The sequence below is a fragment of the Phyllostomus hastatus genome, unplaced genomic scaffold, assembly GCF_019186645.2.
Source record: "Phyllostomus hastatus isolate PE091 unplaced genomic scaffold, TTU_PhHast_1.1 phas_scaffold_21, whole genome shotgun sequence".
NCBI lineage: Eukaryota > Metazoa > Chordata > Mammalia > Chiroptera > Phyllostomidae > Phyllostomus > Phyllostomus hastatus.
This window is the reverse complement of record NW_025334017.1, coordinates 7303422-7327788: the sequence shown is the minus strand read 5'-3', so window position 1 is coordinate 7327788 and position 24367 is coordinate 7303422. Positions and strand designations below refer to the sequence as shown.

At 39.5% G+C, this 24367-nt stretch overlaps 1 protein-coding gene across 3 annotated transcripts in view; it reads left to right on the top strand.

Moving 5' to 3' along the window:
- Nucleotides 1-24367, top strand: part of ASPH (aspartate beta-hydroxylase) — a 200603-nt gene that overhangs the window by 79814 nt on the left and 96422 nt on the right. For all 3 annotated transcript variants that reach the window (XM_045861467.1, XM_045861466.1, XM_045861468.1), the window contains 4 exons: nucleotides 655-693; nucleotides 1092-1127; nucleotides 4345-4389; nucleotides 17843-17884. In XM_045861467.1, coding sequence (XP_045717423.1) covers nucleotides 655-693; nucleotides 1092-1127; nucleotides 4345-4389; nucleotides 17843-17884 — 162 coding nt within the window. The remainder of the gene's footprint in view (nucleotides 1-654; nucleotides 694-1091; nucleotides 1128-4344; nucleotides 4390-17842; nucleotides 17885-24367) is intronic.

Here is a 24367-nt window from a genome sequence, read left to right as displayed (position 1 = left end):
TTTGGAAAATGGAAAAAGTAGGGATCAAGGTTAACTGAGAAAGCCAGGTTAACCCAACCAGGGATGAGAGAAGACTGCTGTAGAAACAAGAGCCTTCTCTGCAGTAGTGCAGAGAACATTGAGCCCTGTGCACACAAATACAAGGAGCAATGGGTGACGGACTGTGGTTAGTGTCATGAATTAAGGTCATTCTAAGAGGCTGGTGCCAGGATTGTCTGCCCCAGATGAAAGATCTGAGAACTATTCCCTAAACAAAGTAGAGAATCTGTGTAGCGAACACGTGGAGCCAGAGTGGCAAGCAGGGTAGAGTCTTGGGAACTCAGAACCTGCACCATAGACATGAAGAAAATAAAGAAAGGAAATTCAGTGCCACCCGGGGTTTGGGGAAGAACCTAAATATTCCCCGTTTTACAGGAAGGAAGCATATGTAATTGCCCGTCTCCTACGGTTAAAAAGTGGCTGACCGGGGATTTGAATCTGGGCTTATTTCACTTGAGACCAGACTCTTCCCCACTCTGCCCCTTCCCAGTGACTGAGCCCCAGAGCTCAAGGATAAATTAGACATTGTCTCTGCTCTTGAACTGTCTGGCCAGTGTTGTGTTAATCTGAGAGTTATGCAGCACTAAAAGATTTTTTTTTCTGTGTATTTTTTAGTATATGAGCCACCTGAAAGTGAAGGGATGGAAAGTTCAGGTAAGGCTTTTCTCCGAGCAGGTGTTTCCCCCTGCACGTCAGCCCCCCTCGTGTTTGTTAAAACTTAGGTAAGTCGTGGATCAAAGATAGATGTAGTAAGAAACTAGGACATTTTCATTTCACCAAGAAAGTAATTGAATATTGTTCATAAATTTATTCCCTACTTATGTTGGAAGGTTGATGTCAGCAGGGATAACACCAGCCTATTTGATGTATTCTTTAACAGTGGGAATTAAAGTTGATACGCTAGTAGAAATACTTGTGAGCCTTTCTGTAGGAAACCCTAGTCTAAAAGGAGCCCATTTTAGGTATCTGAGTAGATATAAGTTAATTCAGGTATCTAATGGATTTGAGTTAATATAAGTTGTGTTTGAGTTTTTTCTTTTCCTTTTTTTTAGATAACGCTGTAGAAGATTCAAACATAATTTTAGAAGGTAAGTTTTTATAGAGATGGTATACTTTTCATATTAAAAATATGTTCATGTATTCAAGAAGTATTTAGTAAGCATTTAGTCTTAAATCTCTGTACAGTGCATGGGGGTCAGAGGACACAAGTGCCTGGGTTATGGGCTAGCGGTGGCTAAGCTGCAGTGAGGAGGCCCCTTTAAATTGTAGGAGAAGGGGTTAGCCATGGCAGAGAGGGGTTGAAAGTTGGGTCCTTTATGTTTTCCGGGCATTTTGATAAGCCAATGAGGCTGTTAGGGGAATTGATTCTAGGGGACAGTGGGACTCTGGACCATGTGCCCTCCATCCCACCCTCAGTTTCTGTGTTCCTGCAGCACCTGAGTGGACAGTGAGGGGGTGCTCATTAGCTCTACCTGCCCACCAGCCTTCTCTTTGCTGGTCTTCCCTTGTCTTGGCTGGTTGCGTCAGTATATACCTAGATCCCCAAACAAGAAATGTGAGAGTCATCACTGAGTTTTCCTCACCCTGTTTCTATACCTCATCCCAAGTCCTGTTGACCAGGCTGCCTCCACACCTCTCAAATCTGTTCTTTTCTCTGTAACTCTGGTGATCTACTTCAGCCTCCCATCATCTTCCTAGACAATGGCAGTAACCTTCTAGCCAGTCTTCTTAACTAGTGCGCTGCCCCTTTAAATCCATCTTTCATGGTGCTGTTAGGACAATGTCTTCAGAAATGCAGGTCTTCCTATATCAGTCCTGTGCACAAACCCTTCTATTCTTCCCCGTCTATTCCACTAGGGTTACTTTCTGTTGCAGGTAACAGAAAACCAAATTTGAATTGGCTTGAGCAATGAAAAGACAGGGAATAGATCAGTTGGGACCTTGGAGGACCTCATAAGGAATTTGGATTATATTCTAAGTACAGTAAGGGTCTATGGAAACAATGAGATACGGCATAACCTGCTATATATTTTGAATATAAACTTCTAGTTAGAGAATGGATTAGATGGAGCAAGAATCGAAGCAGAAACCACCCTGTTAGGAAATTTTGGGGTACTAATCTGGGGAAGTGATCTTTGTGGCCTGGAGTAAGGTTATGGCAGTAGAGATAGAGGGGAGAGTTTTGACTTTGTGATCTGCTTTCGAATTACAACTGATGGGACTTTCTGACGGTTGTGAAGTAAAGGGGAATAAAGGCAGCCTTTGGTTTGGTTTGAGTAACTGTCAAATTCTGGGGCCGTTTTCTGAGAAGAAAGCTAGGATGTAGGAGGAACTAGTTTAGGAAAGAAAATCAAAGTCTCCGTAGTAGATAAGTTGTTTGGGAACTATTTGAGATACCCAGATGGAAGTGCCAAGTAGGGAGTTGGATGTGCCCATCCGAACAAGGCGGGTGAGATCCGAGATGGGTGTAAATGTTTGGGAGCCGCCATCATGAGGATGCTACTAACTTCATGGAAATGGTAAAGATCATTTTGGAAGCGAGTGCAGAGAGAGAAGACGAGCAATCTTGGGCTGAGGTCTAAGGAATCCCCACATTGGGAGGTTTGGTGGAGCATGAATAACCATGAGGCAGGAGGAGCACCAGTAGAGAAGAACACGGGAGAGCAGAAGGACGGGAAGCTGTTTGAGGAAATCAGTGGGAATGAGCGCCATACTGATGTGGCTTTAAAAAGTCCTGGAGTAAAAACGAAGTATATATCAGTGAGTAACTCTTCCAGGTTGTGCCGATATAATTATTTGCTATTTCCTTTACAAAATCCTCTTGTTAAACATCATTACAAGCCCTGGCTGGTGTAGCTCAGTGGATTGAGCTCGGGCTGCAAACCAAAGTGTCGCAGGTTTGATTTCCAGACAGGGCACATGCCTGGGTTGTAGGCCATAACTCCCAGCAACCGCACATTGACGTTTCTCTCTCTCTATCTCCCTCCCTTCCCTCTCTAAAAATAAATGAATAAAAAAAAATCATTACAAAAATAAGTTTCTGGTATACGTGCTAAATGTACATTTATTCAGGATAAACTTAGGTGAGAATTTATCTTGTAGTAATAATGAGGCTTTCTTAGTGATGGAAAGCAATGTAAGTGATACTTTCGATGCACATGGTTTTTTCAAATGTACCTTTTACTGTTTCTTTCAACAGTAAAAGAAATCTGAGGGAAAAAATACTGGTAAAGTTGATAAAGTGCTAATATGTCTCGAAATGATTAAGAATGAAATAAATAGGCAAACCAATGAACAAGCCCATCACAACTTAGATAAGCTGGTAAACACTGATGGTGCCACCCTAAAAGGTGGAAGTACACCAGAATGATAATCAGTGGGAATACATGAGGTTTTTTTTCCTGTTTTTTTTAACTTTTGTGTAAACTATTTCAACTCTTCTATTGTGAGCATATATCATATTATTAGAAGCAAATTAATGCCAGGAAAAAACCATGATTAAAATAGCTGCCTAAACATTTTGAGTTTTAGAAAATGCTATTCGAAATTCCTCCTTTAAACCAAAGTCTTTACAAATCTTCAGGAACAAAAGAAAAGCTGCTCTAATTTTATCTCGAGATTAAGGTAATATCAGGTGGGTGTTAGAGATAAAGATTTTAATATATGATGTATGGTAATTTTATAGAGCAAATTTAGATCAATATATCATTATACAGCTGGGTGGTGAGACCTGCAGTCGCTTTAGTTGTAAGTGGTTGAGGCAACCAGGGAAAAACATAAGATGTTAAAAATTCATATCCACGTTTTTGGTTAGTCTTAGAATGTTATCTTGAATGTTACTTTTCAAAAACCTTTATTAAGTACAGTGATTTATTTTTTAAATTCTATTTTAGTTTAATTTCTTTGTGTTTTTATTCACATTAAAATTAGGGTTATGAATTTTAAAATTTTGAAAAAACAAGATGCTTTAGATGTCTTCAGCTTTCCTATCAAGCCTGATGCAAAATTGGTGAAAACCTAGGTTTTAGTTCATATCTCCTTTGCCTGGCAGTGAGATTTGAGGTTAGTCAGTTAGGCAGATAATTTTGTAGTCTGTTATACAGAAAAGTTGAAAAATGTACAACATTTTGTGGTTTATAGCTGATTCTTCTTTGCTATGATGGTGTAAGAACTTAATGTTTTTATAATGACTGCAGTTGAATTTTGGAAAAGTCTGTAAAAATAATCACTGGAACTTAAGTACCAGCAATCTGTATGTTAAAAACGGTCGGCAATATGTAATGGATTGTAACTTGACTATTTCAGAAGCGCATGCATCCCCAGCAGAGGAACAGAAGGAAATACCACCAGGTATGACCTTTTGTTAGATGTATCACTTTTTCCTTTTATGTTGAATTTAAAATATGCTTGCTGTTGCTATTCACACTAACTGAATGAAATAAATCCATGAGAAGTCAAATTCCTGAGAGAGAAGGATTAATTATACCTAAATTTAAAAGGAAACTTTTCTGGGATTTGATCGGGTCAGCCAAAGTCCAAGGTAATGGAAAATATGCATCAGAGTTTGAGCCAGAATTTGAGGTGTATTAATGATGAAAGTTCCATATGATCGTTACTGCTTCACATCACGGCAGAAGGTGGTTTTTGTGGGGTTTTTTTTTCATTGACTGACCGGCTACTTGGTGGATGAGATGAAATCAGAATTGCCTCCGGATGAAAGTTTAATAGCACATAAATTTGTGACATCACTGCTCTTCCTGTCCTTCCCCTGCCTTCTGTGAGAGCACCCTCAGTGCCCCATGGCTCTCTGGGGTTCCTGAGACTTGTGTGGGCCCCACTGTATTTCCTTTTAGCCCTGTCAACCCATTCCTGTCCTTTCCTCCCATGCCCCTCTCTTCATCAGTGAAGAATGGGAAGAGCACTTCAACCAAGGGCTGTGCTTTCCAGTGCATTTTAGGGATGACATTAACTGTGCCTGCAGTCAGAAAGTACCATATAAACCTCCTGTTCTCATAGAGGGAAAAACTGTTTTAAGAGAGGATTTTCCAACCCTTTTTTCCCAAAGTGTATTTCTTGTTTCTGTGTTTTATTTCCATTTTTTTGCATCATTCATTCATTTTTTACTCATGTTTTTCACATTATGCTTAAAGTGAATTTTGTAGCAATGACACGCATTACTATTGATTTTGGTAGACATAATTGTGCCTGCAAAACTTTATTGAGTACTAAATTTCAAGGAAAAAAAAACTTTTGTAATCAAAGAATATTTTTAATTATATCCAGCTCCTATTTGCTTATTGAATGATTGGGTATTTTAAGTTTTGATAGTTGTCATAACATGTATTGAATTGGCCAAAAAGTTCATTTAGTTTTTTTCCATAAAATAAAAGGCACCTTTTTCATTTCACTAACGACTTTGTGGATTTGGATGTTTTGAGTTTGTCGGCTATCTCCCATGTGGTATAACGCTGATTGTTCTCAATGGATGTCTCGATTTGACGGCTGTCACCTTCCACTGGTTTACTACCCGTGGAGCATCACCCAGAGAGAATCCGCAGCACAGAACTTCGCAAACCACTTTTGACATGTTTGATCAGTCACAGCACCTTCTCCATATCCTACACAAATCATTTTCTGCATTTCAGTTGTGTTTTTACCTTTCTTGAAATAATAAAGCATAATATGCCAAAAATGTTGCATATTTTCTTCCATCTTCAATATTAAAATGGCTGCACAAAAATTCACCAATTTTGATTTTCGTCTTAAATACACACTGATATGACAACTGTCACAATACCATCTAACAAAATTGTTTTGAGTATATGTTAAAGACAAGTGCTACTAGAGCCATTTAACGGAAAAAGCAAACGAACTTTCTGGCCAACCCAATACATTTATAATAATATTCACAGATACTTAAGAGAACTGAGTTCTTAGCATTATAATATGAATGAGAAAGAAATCCATGGAAAAATTATGTTTTACATGATGACTGCTGGGCTTGTATATATTTTGTGTTCAGGAAGGATGTGCAGAGCAAGGAAGGTAGATGTTTTGGTCCTCCTTTTGTGATTTATTCAGTATTGCTGAGTGATGGGCCAGAGTGCCTTGTTCTATCTTGAGGAGGCAGAGCAGATTACTGAATCTGCATTTTGATTACTACCTATTCCTTTGAGGAAAATTGGTTTATAAATATTCCTAAAATAATGAGTTTTCTAAAACATTGACTTTTTTCCAGTTACAGTGTTTATTTTTTAAAATAACGACCTAACTTTAGTGAAGATATAAAAGGTAATAGGTTTTTGACCAAAAAATCCTGTGCTTTCATTTCCATGTTGTATAGACAGAATTTCCATGGAACATAACTATAAAATACCAACTAGTTGGGGTGCTGGACTAAAGTGGTTTTCAGATGAGAAATTTAACTACCAAAGCACGTAAAAATGAAAGTATGATTAATATGCATGCTTTCTGACACGTCATGAGCTGTCAGCAAATGGTGGCTATGATTATTATTTAGTAATTAATTAGCCTGATCTTTCAGGTGGATTAAGAGAAGCCAGATTCTGAAAGATGTGCTCAAGAAGTTGTAGCCTGTAATTTGGTGCCATAGAATTTTGATTGGCCCACCGCACAGTGGTGGTTTGACCTTGCCAAAGAGAGTGTGAGGCCCAGAGCCAGCAGTAGTTACTTTTAATGATTGCACTTGGTTTGCTTATTTCTGTTATCTCCTCAATCTTAACTTTATATTAAATTTTTTATTATTCAATCTTAAAAAATAATGATGGTCATAAATCTGTGTTCATGATCTCTTTGTAGAATAGGCTGACTACTTTTGTAATAGTGTTTAATTACGTATGTGATTGCAGAAACTACGGGCACACTAATTGTAGGGCTTGTCACCTTGCTGCCTTTCAGTCTTCAAAGTTCTTTTATTTAGTGAAAAACTCAAATTGTGGATCTTTGAAAAATGTTGGATAGTAGTTCCCTGTTTCCTGGCTCTCAGAATTTAATTGATGATTACTTTGCCTTCCCTGATCATTCTAAGAGTAGGTTACACAGTCTTTTTCTTAATTTAGCAATTTTTAAAAAGATTTTATTTCTAATTTTTATTTATTTATTTATTTATTTTTATGGAGAGGGGAAGGGAAGGAGAAAGAGGGAGAGAAACATCAGTGTGTGGTTGCCTCTTGCGCACTCCCAACTGGAGACCTGGCCCACAACTGAGGCATGTGCCCTGGCTGGGAATCAAACCAGTGACCCTTTGGTTCACAGGCTTGCACTCAATCCACTGAGTGACCTACACCAGTCAGGGTGGTGACACAGTCTTAATAATTCTTATTAACTTTATAATAATATATTTATTGACGTGACGATTCCATAGGACAGAAACTGTCTGACTTACTATTGTATCCAGCAACACACGAGCAGAGGATGAATGTAAACTAACATTCATTAAGCATTTTCTAGGAGCTCTTGTAAGCACATCACATAAATTACTCGTTTAATATTTCCAGTAGCCCAAGAGGTAGACATGCTGTTATTCCCATTTTACAGATGAGGAAATTCATGCATAGCAAAGCAGAGTAACCTGCCTGCGGTCAGTGAGCTGGCAAGTGGGAGAACTGAGATGGATCCTTACATTCTAACTCCAGAGTTCACACTCTCAGCTGCTATGGTCTAGAGGATTTTAAGTAAATAAAAGTATAAGAACTGATGAGTTTTTTTAAATTATATTTTATTGATTATGCTGTTACAGTTGTCCTGATTTTTTCCCATTAGTCCCCCTCCACCCAGTGTGCCCCACTCCCTCAGGCAACCCCCCACCGGTGTTCAAGTCCATGGGTCATGCATGTAAGTTCTTTGGCTAATCTGTTTCCTGTACTGTACTTTACATCCCCATGGCTATTCTTTAACTACCAATTTGTACTTATTAATCCCCTCACCTCCTCACCCATCCCCCCACACCCCCCTCTCTTCTGGTAACCATCAAAACACTCTCTGTATCCATGACTCCGTCTCTGTTCTTCTTGTTTCCTTAGTTTGTTCTTTTAGATTCAATTGTTGATAGATATGTATTTTTGCCACTTTATTGTACATAGTTTTGATTTTCTTTTTCTTAAATAAGTCCCTTTAACATTTCACATAATAATAATTTGGTGATGATGAATTCCTTTAGTTTTTTTCTTGTCTGGGAAGCTCTTTATCTGCCCTTTGATTCTAAATTGAATCCACCCAGTTTTGCTGAGTAGAACATTCTTGCCTATAGGTTTCTGCTTTTCATGACTTCAAATACTTCTTGCTAGTCCTTTCTAGCCTGCAAAGTTTCTTTTGAGAAATCAACTGACAATCTTATGGGAACTCCCTTGTAGATAACTGCTTTTCTCTTGCTGCTTTTAAGGTCCTCTCTTTATCTTTAACCTATAGTATTTTAATTATGATGTGTCTTGGAGTGGGCCTGTTTGCATCTGTCTTGCTTGGGACTCTCTGTGCTTCCTGGAAATGCATGTCTATTTCCTTCACCACATTAGGGAAGTTTTCTTTCATTATTTTTTCAAATAGATTTCCAATTTCTTGCTCTCTCTTCTTCTGGCACTCCTGCGATTCAAATGTTGGACTTCAATTGAAGTTGTACCTGAGGCTGCTTATACTATCCTCATTTTTTTTTATTCTTTTATCGTGTTGTTCTGATTGTTTTTTCCTTCCTTATGTTCCAAATCATTAATTTGATTCTGGGCTTCATCCACTCTACTGTTGTTTCCCTGTTAATTGTTCTTTATTTCAATTAGTGTATCCTTCATTTCTGACTGGATTTTTTTTAATTTTAAAAAGCAGTTTATATTTTTTAATTTTATTTTAATTGTTCAAGTACAGTTTTCTGTCTTTTACTCCCATCCTAGCTCACCCACCCAGCCCTCCCCGTCTCCCTCCCATTTCCACCCCCCTAGTTTTTGTCCATGTGTCCTTTATATTTGTTCCTATAAACCCTTCCCCTTTTCCCCTGAAATTCCCCTGAAATCCCCTCCTCTCTCCCCTCTGGACAGTGTCAGTCTGTTCTCTATTTCAGTGTCTTTGGTTATATTTTGCTTGTTTGTTTGTTTTGTTGTTTTTTTATGCTCTAAAGTCCTCACTGAGTTCTTTGAGCATCCTAATAACCAGTGTTTTGAACTCTGCATCTGATAGATTGCTTATCTTCATTTCATTTAGCTCTTTTTTCTGGAGTTTTGATCTGTTCTTTCATTTGGGCCATGTTTCTTTGACTCATTTTGGCAGCCTCCCTGCATTTGTTTCCATGTATTAGGTAGAGCTGCTTTGACTCCTTGTCTTGGTAGTGTGGTCTAATATAGTAAGTATCCTATAAAGTCCAGTGGCACAGCTTCCCCTATCACCTAAGCTGGGTATTCAAGGTATACCCTTGTGTTCTGTGTACATGCTCCTCCTGTAATTGAGCTTGGTTGCTGTTGGCAGATCACTGGGAAGGATTTACTCAGGCCATTAAGCTGCAGGATTGGCTGTGACCACTTACTACCAATCTCTGCCCTCCATGGAGAATCAGCTATGCAGGGGCAAGATGGTGGTACTCCAGCATGGTCTGTAGCTGTCCACTGGGTGCACTGGCCCTGGGGTTTCCCAAGTGGTACAAAGTCAGCCCCCACCTGTGTTTTGCCCAGGCCACCATGCCTGAGCTATAAAGCAATCTGAGAATGGCTGCTACTTGTGTTGGGCTTGGAGATTCCCAGATGAAGCCAAGCTGTGAATCTAGGCTGGCTGCTGCTAGTGCCAGGCCTGGGGCTCACTGAGGCCAGCTGTTGCTTGTTTGAGAGGATTTATGAAGTAGTGCAACATGAGCCAAGACCTGTCATTTATATGAAAAAACAGCATGGGTGGGCCTATAAGTTTGGTTGGGTGGAGTCTCTGGGAATATCCAAGGCCAGGCAAACAGTGTTAGCCAGGTTGATGGAGTCTCAGATATGGCACTCACCCGGTCTGTGTGGGGAGGGTTTAGAAAAGAGACAATGGCATCTGCTCACCTTGATGCCAGACACCTCAGTTCCTCCCTGTATGCCACTGGTGCTTTTCAAGCTGCAACCCTGGTGCTGGAGCTCAGAGACAATTAGTCTGAGTGGGTTAGTCAGTGTGTGGGTTCTTTAAGAGGAACTGCTTGGTGCTCTAGAAGTCACTTCCACTGATTCAATCCCCACTGGGTTTTGCAGCCAGAAGTTGAGGGGACATATCTTCTTGGCACTGGAATCCTGTGATGGGGGGCCCGTTGTGTGGCAGGGACTCCTTGTTCACAAAATATCCCTCCTGAATTGTTATCTATCATGCATAGTGTAAAACCGGCTCATTCCACATCTGTGCTCCTCCTACTAGTCTGGATGGATGTGCTTTCTTTAATTCTGTAGTTGTGAGACTTCCATTCAACGTGATTTCTGATGGTTCTGAGTGATGGTCGTTCTATATTTTAGTTGTAATTTTGTTGAGATTGTGCAAAGAGGCGAGCTATGTCTGCTTATGCCACCATCTTGACCGGAAGTCTAAGCCAATGAGTTTCGAGGGTTATTTTGGTCTGATAAAACTAAAGATGTGTTGTGGCATTTTTTTCTTTATATATTAGTTTATGTTAGGACTCAGGAATGTTGATGATTAATTATGATTCATTGTAGAAAAAAAGTAATTTGTCCAGTAGTTTAAATTTTGCTATCTCTTGTTTATATTTGTAAATGTTTACGTGCTTTGCTGACAAGGATATAAAAAGTCAACACTAAGAATTAATCATTCTGATATTAAAAATCAATTATTTGAAAAGCCAACTTTTAAAAATTGATTTTTAAATCCCTGCTGCTTGTTAGATTTTCACCTTTCTCCTCAAACTCATATTTTTACTTGAAATTATATAGCATATTTTTAGCAATATGACAGCTTGAACATATGTAACCCAAATTGAAGAATGATTTATGAAGGCATCACTGGGGAAATTTATCAGAGTAAAGTTTCCTGCCAAATGATACTTTATGATCATTTGACTAACTGATTACATCAAGACTTTTCTGTCATTCAATGCCAGGAAAAAAGGTTAATTTTATACTTTGTGATTTTTGATCATATTATTCACAGTGGAGGTCTGTGAGCATCATTGTTTCCTGTGGTTCTGCTGCTGCTGTCTTTGCAAAATGGAGATGACCAATCCATTTGTTACATTTGAAATTCGTCACCTGTCTAGTGCTGCAGCAGTGGTGAGGGATTCACCCCAGGGCATTGTTCCAGAACATTTACTCATGCCTCTCCTGTTGGCCACATTGTCTAACACTGACCAGTAAGGCCCATAACAAGCTTTAGGATGGCAGCCAGAGTGGTCTTAGCTTGTATAAAAAGTGCCTAATGTGCATATTATTGTTACTGAGTTGATCATTCATTAATTCAAGAAGTACAAATTGAGCAGCTATTATGGTGTAGGCCCTGCACTGGGCAGTAAAGGCACATGATCAACAATATAGTCCCTGCTTCGTAGTGGTTCATAGTCCTGTGGACTACACCTGAGTAAAAACAACCAGTACGATGGCACTAACTTCTCAGAGTCCAACACAGTGCAGCACACAGAGGGAGGGACACCCAACCCAGCATTTTGGGATGAGGGAGTGAGGTAACACCTCCCATGTGCTGTGATAGAGCTTAGTTTTGAGGTGCTGATAGACATGACAGGGGTCTGGTGGAGGGGAAACAGGGCAAGAAGAACCTGCAGAACCAAGACCAGATGGTGTGCCACATGAGGCATAGAAAGACACAGTGAAAAACCAGGCAGACGTCACTGCATGGAGAGTTTCACATGATTAAAACTCTGAAGATGGGTTTAAAAGTGACAGGAAGCTACTGAAAAATTCCAGGCAGAGGAGTCATGTGATCGAATCCAGATTTGAAAAGATCTGTCCTGAAAGAAGACTAATAAGGGGCAGGCATATTAATATGCAAATGCAGTAGAAGCAGTGGAGAGGGAGATTGATTTCATAGAACTCAGAGTTGGAAATAATTTGATGGGAGAGGGGGCCGATTTACGGGTCAGAGTAGGGGATGACTCCTGTGTTTCTGACTTGAGTGGACGCACAGCGGACTCTTGATGGAGACAGAGAAGGCAGGAAGAAACAGTCATGGAGAGATGACTGGCCTGGTTTGGGGGATGTTGTGTTTGCAGCCTGGTGGACTGCTTGTGGGTGGAGTCACCTTTAAATATTTAGAAACATATTTTTTAGTTCAAAATTATAACTGAGCTTTTTCTTTGTTTTTTTTTCACTCATCATTATACTTTGAACAATTTCCCATAGTCTCAAGGTATTTTTAATTGCACATGTTACAGAAAGGCTTATTCCTCTCATAGTCTACCTAATGGATATATTCTAAGAAAACCTAAAGTCAAACTCATTTTTAAAACTTTTTCTATTGCATAATTTACACAGACAAGTGTGCACATGTTGATGAATTTCTTTGATAAACTTGTATATGTATAAACATCCTTGAACCCACTACCCCAGAAATCTCTCCCTCTTCCCTGCTCTCAGTAACACCCCCACCACAGGTAACTGCTGTTCTCACCTCTACCATTATAGATCGGTTTGCCTACTTTTGAATTTAATTAAATAGAGCTATAAGTAAACTCACACAAATATATGTGTGTGTGTGTGTGTGTATTTTTTTTGTGACTAGTTTCTATTGTTCAACATCCTGTCTTTGATTTTCATCTTCTTTGTTATGTAAAATTTTGGTTTTATTCATTGCTAAACACTATAAATATACTACATTTTAAAAAACCTATTTTATGTTGATGGCTGTAGTGAATGCTTCCCATTTTTGGCTCTTCTGAAGAAAGCTGCTCTGAATATTCTTGTGTCTACCTTTTAGTGAACATAAACACTCATTTCATTGGATATATGAAAGTCTACATATAATTTCTATTTACTTCACATTAGCACCAAATTATTCTGCTTAGACAAAAATTTCTGGTTACACACACATATATGTATACATACTATGTAGATAGATGAATGAATGTTTGGATAAATGAGGAAGGAGGAATTATAACCCAGCTTTAGAAAGTGAATCGAGTGGCTGGGCCTTTATGCATATCTGCTCATTTTCTGCTCTAACTGTAACATAAATTTAATGCTGTGAGAGTAAAATGATTCTAATACTGAAGTTTGGAATGAGAAAGTATTTGTAAAAAGTTGGACAGGAATGAATTTTAGTTCTTTTTAAATTTTGTGTAGGCTTTTTTTAACCGACCATTTATATTGTCAATTATATTGCAAATTAGCATAAAATTATTAAAGCAATATATTGAAACTGCAGCATCCAGTATCCAGTTGCTCCTTGAAAATCCTTTCTATATTTGTTTTTCAAATACCATATTAGATTTTTTCTCTATTATTTTTTTAACACAGTGGAATCATTGATAGAAGAAAGAAATTAATGCTTGTTTTTCTCAAAAGGTTGAAATTCTTAAATTCAGTTTTAATTCTCAGATGCTCTAAGGAGCCTTAAATTTTCATCAACAGCTTTGCAAGTTATCACTGGAACTTCGCTAGGTAGTTAATCATTCTTTTATCAAGTTGCCCCTAAAAAAAAAAACAAAACAACACAAAAGTAAAAAAAGCATTTACTTCTGTTGGTGTGCTTTTAAAAGTAGAAAGAAAATGAAACGGTTTCACAGTCTATGTCTGGTTGGTCCTTTAATTTAGATTTCCCCTTATTTTTGCAGATACTTAAAGCTTCAAACAGACTGCCCCCACTACCCCAGGAGGACCAGCCTAACCAAACGCTCCAAAAGATGGCTGTGATAGATCTTGTGAAGTAATTACTGAGCAGACCAAGATCTTTGGGAGTGAACACTAAAGCTGTTTTGAGTGAATCATAGTCCACTGGCATTTCAGTGTATTTTTTTTATGAAAACAAAAGTTACATGTAATGTTACATTCCTGCATGTCCTTTTTTGATAGCAGTAGTGACTCCATTATATTTCTTTTCTTCTTATTTTTATCATTTTTTTGTGACACATCTTTTAGTCTTACCTGTATTAATTTGTGTTTTGCAGGCAACATTTAATAATTATATTGATGATGTAGTGGCAGTTGCCTTGGCAGGGTTTTAATATATATTATGAGGAATTAACACTAACTATGCTGTACTGATGTGCAAACTGTGTTAAACAGGATTTAATCCGTTAGGGCTACCTGGCCTTAGCGCCCTTGAGAGCACTAATAGAGGTCCTTAGTAGCTGTGAAGATTTGAGTTGTGTATATCTGCACTGATATCCTTAAAAAAGAAAATCTACATTAGCTTCAAGTATTCAGGGTAAAACTCAAAATTTGATATTCTTATAGCTTTTAGCTCATTAGATAGGAAAAAATAATATTTCAGTGAGAGATTTAAATTATTATGATTAATTTATTTTTCAAAATGAGGGGAAAATAAATCCCTTGTTAGGGCCTAGAGGAAAGGAATGACCAGTTTCATCACGCCAAAACGCCTTTTGGCGCCTCATATTGATCCTGTAATAGCTGTCCAGTCAGTACTTGCTGAAATTTTAGCCAACCTGTACAGATCCCTGGTGTGTAACTTCAAGGTTGTCCTGCCTTTGGCTAATTCAGTAATGCCCTCCCAGCACCGAGGGTGCAGTGCTCTTACTCAGAAAGGCCAGGAGCTTGTCTGCAGCCGGGCTCAGTTAGCACCTGTGGGAAGCGCTCACGGAGCCCAATGCCTGCTGCGTTTTCACAGTGTACGAACCTTTTTCCTCCTACACTGAAGTTCTGTCTATTTTTAATGTGGTTTATTTGTGACTCGGAAAGAGTTGCTGTGATGAAATATTCATCTGTGAGAAAAGAAGGTCGCTACAATATCCTTTTGAAAGGACCATGCGCTGTCTAAAAAGCCATAGAAATGGTTTCATTTATGTGCCAGGGGATCGCTCTTGATTATGTTAACATTGTTTTTATGATAAGATGATTTTTTCTGCTTTTAGGGTTAAAATCAAAGAGATTTTTTTCGTCATTGTAGATCGTAGTTGTAAGGTAGGAAGTTATGTATGCTGACCGAATGTGTAACAAAACCCCATATAATTAGTTAGTAAGAAAAGCAATAATTTTCTAAAGCTGTGACATGGATAATACAGAGTTGCTGCTCAAATTCTAATGAAGCTCTTAATTCATATTATAGAACACTACTTTTTATAAAGCCATAATCTTTTGGGGGGAAACTTAGGAGTGACAGAACAGATAAATGATTAAAATAAATTCTACTGAATTTTTGTATGTGATGATCTCGAACTCTGGAATAGAAGATTCCTTACACTGTGGTCAACTTCAGATACTTTTTAATTCTGAATTAATGAGCCTTGTCATTACAGATATATGCCAAGCTAGGCAACATCAATGGATTTTCTAAAAATAATGTAAATGTCTTCTGTTGAATGTTACTTGAATGCAATAAAATGCAAAGAATTCTCTATATTGTCATTATTCTGAAGTGAATTGTTTTTTATTTGTTACATAGTATTGGTTCATGTTATACTTACTAGTATTTTAGAATATTATGCCATTTTTCATGACTACAGTCACAAAGGAGTACTTTCTTCTTCTTTCTTAATTTATTTCTAATAGGTAACATTTATTTTGTTTAACATTTATTGTTATGCTATATTCCTAGGGACAGGGTTACAATGACATAGTCCCTGTATCCATCCTTTTCAAGTTTTTGTTCAGAAGACTTGAAACTAAGGGTGAGCTGCCCTGGCTGGAGTAGCTCAGCAGATTGAGCGCTGGCAAATCAAAGGGTCGCTGGTTTGATTCCCAGTCAGGGCACAAGCCTGGGTTGCAGGCCAGGTCCCTAGTGGGGGTTGTGCGAGAGACAACCACACATTAATGTTTCTTCTCCTATTTTTCTCTCTCCCTTCCCCTCTGTCTAAAAATAAATAGGATCATTAAAAAAAAGAAACTAAGGATGAGCAGACTTCACTTTCACTGACTACACTGACTCTACTAAGTGCTTCATGTTAGGGAGTTGAGTTTTCCCATTAGAGGAGTGTTATCTCTGCTTGCAGACAAGGAAACTGAGGGTCAGAGAGGCTGAGACACCTGCCAGCCTGAGGCCATTCAGAGTATTCTAGAGTGAACACTTGGGCACCAGGTAACTCTTACTAGGGGCTGTGTAGACATTGCTGATACCACTTGAAAGAGCTCCTTGAGTTTTGGACACTTCTTCAATCTTGTATCCCTGATGGCTATGACAGTGCCTCCTATTAAATAATGTGCCACCTAACTTTATGACAAGAGGTTACAGTTAGTAAGATCAAAGTCATTTTTGTTGTTTTGTTTTTAATGTTCTGGGTACCCCCTTGTAGCACTGGCCCAAAACTGTATGGCAGTCAAATTTATAAAACCCACTCTCTGCCAAAGTCAAGACCTGCATTTCTCTAGAATTTATTTCTCTCTCAAGAAAGGTACAGAAGGGCACAGTGGGAAGATCATATGCTTTGAAGTAATGTAAACTTCTGACCTTGACACTCTACTTTCTCAGCCTTTGCCTCCTCCTTTGCACAGAGAGAGAAATAAGACCTTTCCCCATAGTGGGTCTGGGACAAGAGACACATAAGGCATGCTTAGCACTAAGCCTGGCACACTGCTTTTGAAGTTGGTTCCCATCTTCTCCCGTAAGGTCTCAAAGGAGAAATATGCTTGACCTGTAAAAATCTCTTCCTTACATCAGAAGCCTGCATCATACTTCTCACCTCCAAATCATGTTTTACATGAATGAATGTGGGAAACTGGGGACCAAAAAATCGAGTGACCTGGGCTGCACCCACACCTGTCTGCTGCCTCATGTCTGCTGTGGGGAAGGATGGAGCCTGTGACTTTTATGCCTCCCAAACTGCCCCATCCCCACGGCAACACATATGCACATGCATTTGTTCCTAGAAATACCCCCAACTGGACAGGTACCTGCTGGGACTATAATCGACTGGTCTGCCTTGAAAATTCACTAGATCCTAATGTGGATTAAACAATAAGCCAGATGTGAGGTTATAAATGCAGAGTTTGGTCATAAGCACATAGGCAGGTCATGGTGCTGCTGGCGTCCCTGTGGGATGGATATTTGTTGGTGGGTCCAGGTTCTTGATGGGTTTCACTGTGCTTGGTAACCCCATTTCTGGGAGGGAGACTAACCTTGATTAACTGAGTGAAAGGCTGGTGCTGGTGGGCTCTCAGACCCACCTCGGCTCCTCAGCAGGAGAGCTACATCCAGCACACCTGGGCTCAGTGCAGGCCCCCAGGGGCTCACCCATTCTGTGCGAAGTGCTTAGAGGAATGAGACTAGTGCTCTCAGGAGGGTGACATACTGCTGAGCTTGAAAGCACATGGTGCCCATTATAAAGCAGGCTTACGTTTTTAGGAGACAGAATACTGAGTAAGCTTGCACAAGGGCTTCTACCTACCCCAACTTGCCTCTGTACTCACAGGGCACTGAGAGGGGGTGAAGATAACCACAGCAACTCTCTTTTAACTGAGAAACAGTGGCCTGGCACCTCAAACCTAGCTGCTGCTTGGTGACTTTTATAACTAATTCAAAGGAGTCTAATCTTAATATTTTATAACAAATTTTGTGTGTATAGAATTCAGGATTTTTGGAAAATTGAAATGTTTGCCCAGGAGTATTTTTAAAATGATATCTATTTGAATTAATTTAAATCTGGTCCCACATTCTGAGATAGTGAATGATGACTTTCATATACTCATTTTGTTTTGTCTTTGCTTTTCAGAAACAAATAGGAAAACAGATGATCCAGAACAAAAAGAAAAAGGTGAGATTATCAAATATACATCCGTAAACAACATGACTTTATTTTATATCACTAGCTATAATAAATTGCTGCTGGATTCATTCTGTTGATGATTCCATCATCAAACATTTATTGATATTCTACATAAACATGTAGAGCCAGGGCTCTGGAGAGAGATTGCCTGGCTTCGAGTGCTAGTTTTGCTGTTTGCTTTATATGCATCCTTGAGAATTACATAACCTCTGTGCCTCAGTTTCCTCTCCTGTAGTATATGAATGATAATAGTGCCAACTCCAGAAACCATAACACTACCATTTCCCAGTAGTAATTAAGTGAAAATACAGGTGAAGTGCTTAAAGCAGTGTCTAGCACAGACAACGCACTTAGAAAATGTTGTTATTTCTTGTCACCTGTGTTGGCAACTGTGTTAGATACAAAGGTCTGAAGATTACTAACACTCATTATCTTTTTTCAAGGAACCCCAGATCGTTGGAAAGAAAGGCATGCAAACAAAGTTATATCCATCCAGAAATGGGTTTATTACAAAGGCATTCTAACAACTTCAATAACCCAGTACAATTTTAATTCAGCTCCCATAAAGATTCCTAAACTTAGAGTGAGGAGCTATTTTTAAAGTTAAAAAATTATATGGATGATCACAGAATAGTGGGTGTACTTTTAGTATCAATAGAATGATAAAATCCTCAGTAATTAAGCATTATTATAATTTCAGGAATGCCTTTAATTCATGGTGATGAAAGCAGTGTGTACATTGAAATGATACAGGCCACATAATGTAGAAGATCAAACCCACTCAGTGTGTAAATAGCACTTTAATGAGTATGTGGAGTTGCTGGCCTCCAGCCATAAATGTGTAGCCCTTAGGCTGGGAACTTGGCATCCAGCTCACGGATTTTATTATTTTCTGACTGGTTGTTTTCAATTTTTTATCAAAGTTATGTAGACATATAATTTTAAAAGTTACAACTTAAAAGCAGGAGTCATCTACCCTCTACTCTCCGAGCATGAGTCCCCTTCCCAACTTTCTGTAGCTGTTTCTTCTAGTACTTCCCTACGCATGTCTAAGTAGCTCGTTTCTGCATTTTCTCCTCACTGTGGAAACTGTTGGTTGACTTCAGTGTATAGAAGCTCTCCATGCTGCCTCACCTTCCCAGTCCCCATTCTTCTGATATATTCGAGATGTACTCTGTTAGACGGTGATAAGCACTAGGAAACAAACAAGGCAGGGAGGAGGGTATCTGCAGCTTTGACGGAACTCATCACTTCCGTTACTCCAGATGCTTCCTTCACTTGGCCTTCCAGATACTACGTACCCCTGGCTTTTCTTTAACTCTGAACTCTGCTTTTTCTCATCTTTTCTGGTTGGATACCCCTTGACCACCGAACATTGGGGTGTCCCAGGATCCAGTCCTCAGACAGTTTCTATGTACACACCCTCTCAATGGTCTCAGCTAACCTCATGGCTTTAATATCTCAGTCTGTCAAAAGATTTCCACATTTACCTGCAGCTTGGGTCTCTTTCCCAAACTCTAGACTGGAATATCCAGCTCTCTACCTGCTGTCTACCTGACGACCTCAACTGGACCTCTGATCATCATTTCAGACTTCTGTGTAAAACTGAACTCCTGACCCCCATCAACCCACCCCTCCCATGAATCTCTTTCGTGCCTCCCTGTCTTTCCATCAGCCAGTTCTGTCAGTTCTCTGCAGAACACACCCAGAATCCAGCTACTTCCCGCCACCCGCACCCCGTACTACTCAGGTTCCAGCCACCACCTTCTCTTGTCTGGATTATTTCAGTTGCCTCCTAACTGGTCTTCTCGCTTCCACCTTCATCTCTATAATCTTTCTCAGTACTGTAGCCTCAGTGACGCTTTGAAAAACACACTGAGCTAGTGATGAGCTCTGACAGAAACAAAGCAGGAGGGTGCGAGGCAGAGGGGAGGTGCGGGGAGGAGGTCTCTGAGGAGGACAGTTACGTGATCAAGGAGGCTGTGAGAATGCTCATCTAAGAGCACTCTGAGCGGAGGAACAGCCTGTGCACAGGCTCTAAAGTGGGCACCCTGAATAAGCCCAAGGGTGTGTGCAACACAGTCGGAGAAGTCAAGGACCACGGCAGGGGCTCTGGATGTTTCTCTCCATGCAGTGGGATGCCCTATGCAGCCCATGCAAGTGTCTGTGTAGATTAGGTCTTTCTCATTCACACACTGACTGGTTTGCTTCTGGGTGAACTTGTGGGCATCAGTCACTGCAGATGGTGAACACGTGCAAACCCCATCCTTGACTGCTGCTCACATCCTTATTGTGAGCCGTGTGGCTGCTCCGCTTCATCCTGGGGGCCGTGCCTCCCTGCGCACTGCCCGGCATACTCTGCATAGCTTTGCCCTCCAGAACTTCTGATCTTAAAGGGAGATTTCCAGTACTGTGTAGTTGGGCTCCCTTGGCCATTTCTTCATGGAAAGAGTGGAGGGAATTAGTGCAGAGAGTTATGAATCAGATAGGTTCATCACTCTCCATCATATAAAACTGACAGTTCGTATCAGTACCAACCAAAAAATCTTTGTAACTAAAGTATTTTATTGAGTGTGAAATGCAGGAATAAATGTTACTGTGGACTCTCTGAAAACTCTGTTCGAGCAAATTGTCAGTTTCGGGAAATCTGTTTATTTTTTTACTCAAATTTATTTGATGCTATTAACTGGTAGGGAAGAGGAAAGGGGAAATATTTCATTTTTGGAATATGTAGTGAAAAAATTGAATGTGTTTTTAAAAAATGGAATGTGTTTTAATAGATTTAATTTCATAATGTAGAAATGGAGGTTTTTAAATGGTAGTTACAAATTTGTCTCAGCATGAATTACTAGTTTGCCTAATTTTCTACTTGTAATATCATCCCTCAGATATATTGAGGAAATACTGACAAGAGTGGGAAAATTTTGTTTTTACTTAGATTTAATAATTATAGGATTCCTTTCTTTTAGAGAATTAGATTTAGAATCATGGGTTTGGGATAGGGTTTATCCCAAAATAGGCCCTTACTTGGCAATTTCAGATCCTTAAATTAAATTGGATTATTTGTATCTGTTTTAGATAAAATTGCTATATCAGTTTCTCCCCACTGGATGTCATCTCTTCCCACATATTCTCTGTTTCATGATCATTAAACATGAATGTGTACTACAGAGTAATGCAGTTCAAAAATGGCTCATTAGATGTCGCAATCAAACAATTATTTGTATTCGCTCATTTACTCAGTAACATGCTGGGGACCTACTTTGTGCCAGGCTCTGTTTTAGGCACTGGGGCTGCAACAGTAAAAACAGAGGCCCAGTTCTCACGGTACTTGTATTTGTGTGTGTGTCTGTGTGTGTCTGTGTGCTTAGATATATGATTAGAATATAATAGGATATAAAAATTAGAATATAAAGGCAATGATAACTGTGAGAAGGAATATAAAACTGGGGAAAGAGCGTGGTGAATGGCAGTGGGCAGCGAGGTTGCTCTATAGATAGACAGGTCTCTTGGGCAGTGACATTTGAAGATGCAAGGGAGCTGTGAGCAGTGCAACCATCCAAGGGAGGAGAGCTCCATGGTGGAACAGGATGCTCATAGTCCCTAAGGTGAGATTTGCTTTGCCTGTGTGAGGAGTGGCAAGAAGTGTATGAGGGGTGAGGCGAGTGTGTGAGATCATGGGGTTTGCAAGGTTTGAATCACAAAGGCCTTTGAAGAAGGGCTTTATATACTGAGTGAGACTGGAAGCCACTGGGAGAGTCGGAGCTGAAGACCAATATGGTCTGCCTTAAGTTTTAAATGGCTGGTTCTGGCTCTAGGGGTGCAAGGATGGAACCCGGTAGACCACTCAGAAGACGACTGCAGTATTCCGGGGAGAGACGGTGACAGCCGGGTGGAGGGTGTGGGTAGAGGTGGTGAGTGGTGGTTAGATCTGCACATATTCACAGGGCAAGTCAGGAGGGCCTGCCAATGGCTAGGATATGGGCTAGGAGAGAGAGGAATCAAAGTTGTTCTGTGCTACTTAAAAGGTGTGCTTTAACAAGTTTGTTGAATATGAAAGTATGCAATATGTTATTGATTTCATAGATATCAAATGTCAATATTTGAAGATTTGTGAGCCTTAAAAAAATTCTGAGGAACAATAGTATACTCATGTCTGAAAAAAGGAAATGTGTTTTGGCTTGTGTGTATGCCTCTGTGTGTGTGTGTGTGTGTGTGTGTGTGTGTGTGTTGGATCAGGGACTTTTCCTGAAATTTTCCTTTGATTTAGACTAATATTTAATATTCCATCACATTCATTACAAATGGAGATGTGCTTAAACAGTATATTTTTGTAAATGTCTTTAAGAAGGCGTTTAAAGATTTCCTGGTTAGTATTTGTACCTGTGTCCTTTCAGAAGTAACAGTCTGTGCCTTAGCAATCACCAGATGGCACCAGAAAACAAGTACCATTAAACACTGTAAATTTTTTACAGAAATCACATTTGTAATGCAGTTTAAAGAAAAGGCTGAAATGGCTATTTTGTAGCCAGTAAATAATCTCGGTGCAACTAATTTCTCATGGGAATACTCCTCAGTTTTCTGTGATTGTGAGGAAAATAGAGATAGAACCAACAAGGGCAATAATCAAGCCAAATGAAAATGTTCTTTTGTTTAAAAAATTTTTTTCTACGATGCTTTTCCTGGGATTTTTACAACTGCATACAACATATTTGGGCAAAAGTAGAGATGTTGCCTGAGGATTAGGAACTTGACTCCTTAGTACAGCCTGTGAAGCATCTCATGATCTGGTCCAGCTTCTGGCTTCCCTCAGTCCAAAGAGCTCTTCCCGGCCTCCGACTTCACATTCTCCTGGCAAACTCCTGTTCCCTAGAACTGAGCTTAGGGCTGACTTCTGCTAGGAACCCTGCCATGACCATACTGCCATCATTCTACCAAAAGATGTGCTTCTCCTCTTTGCTCCCAAGACACCCTGCACTTTTAGATTCTTAGCACATATTTTAAGTTTTCCCTTAATTTTTAGACAGCAAGCTTCTTAAGGGTGGGAACCATGACTCCTCACCCCCACCTAAAGTGTAAGTCAAGGTTCCCCAAAGAAATAGAACCAAGATGGTGTGTGTGTGTGTGTCTAGAAAGAGAAAGGGAAGTAGAAGGAGACATGGAGAGAGAGATGCAGTCAGACTTACTGTAAAGAATTGGCTCATGAGATTATGGAAGTTAGCAAGTCCGAAATCTGCAGAGTTAGGTGGGCAGGCTGGGGGCCCTGGGAAGGGTTGATGTTGAAGCTGAGGCCAAGGGCAGTTTGGAGGTGAAATCTCCTCTTCCTTATGGGAGGAGGGGTTGGGGCCCTTTTCTTTAGGCCTTTAACTGATTGGATGCAGCCCACCTACACACAGAAAAAATCTGCTCTACTCAAAGCCAGTGGATTAAATGTTAATCTCATCTAAAGATACCTTCACAACAACATTCATGTTTGACCAAATATCTGGGTGCTGTGGCCCAGCTAAGCTGACATAAAAAATTCATAATCATCACATGCCTCTGGTGGCACTTAACCATGACATAGTAGGAGCTGAATAAAAGTTGTAATATGAAAAAAAAATGTGGTAAACCCCTTTTGCTTTACTTGTCTTTTCACCTGATGATGATAATATGAGATGTAGCTGGTAAGCAAGTCAAGTTTACAAACAGAAATAGCAAAGTATGAGTGAACTTTAAGAGTCTCCAATGTACTACATTTCAAGTTATTTTCACATACATTCTCTTTAACAAAAAAATCTTGTGTATCATGTATTTTTCAGCCATTATTTCTTCACATAATGTTTCTTCTTTCTCTCTACTACTTCTGATACCCCAATTACTTGTTGGACTGCGTGATACTATTCACAGGTTTCTGAAACGTCATTCATTATTTTCATTTTCCTTTGGATTGCATAATTTCTGTTGCACTGTCTTCGAGTTCAGTGATTGTTTTTTTGCCATTTTATACCTTCCATTGAGCCCATGTAGTAAAATTTTTATTCCAGTTGCAGTTATTTTCAGCCATAGATTCCTGTTGCTTTTTTGTGGTATCTATTGTGCTGTTGAGATTCAATATCTGTTCATTCCTTAGCATTATGTTTTTCTCTAATTCTTTGTACTCATTTATAAGCACTGATTTGAAGAGTTTTTCTAATAAAGCCAGTTTCTGGGCATGCTCAGATGCCCACGATATTGACTACTTTTTCATTGAGTGTGGATGAGGATGTTCCTGCTATTTTCATGTCTAGTAATTTTTTATCAAAAGCTGAATTGGTTGTAGAGTTTGTTGTAGCAACTCTGATATTAATTTTGCTTTGTTTCTGAGGATTCTTGTCTAGTAGACAGTTCACTTGTCTGAAGCTGAAAAATTTGTTTCCTCCGCAGTGTGAAGTGGTACTGCCTGTGCTCAGGTTGGTTGGTTTCTAACTGCTGGTGTTTGTTTGTTTGTTT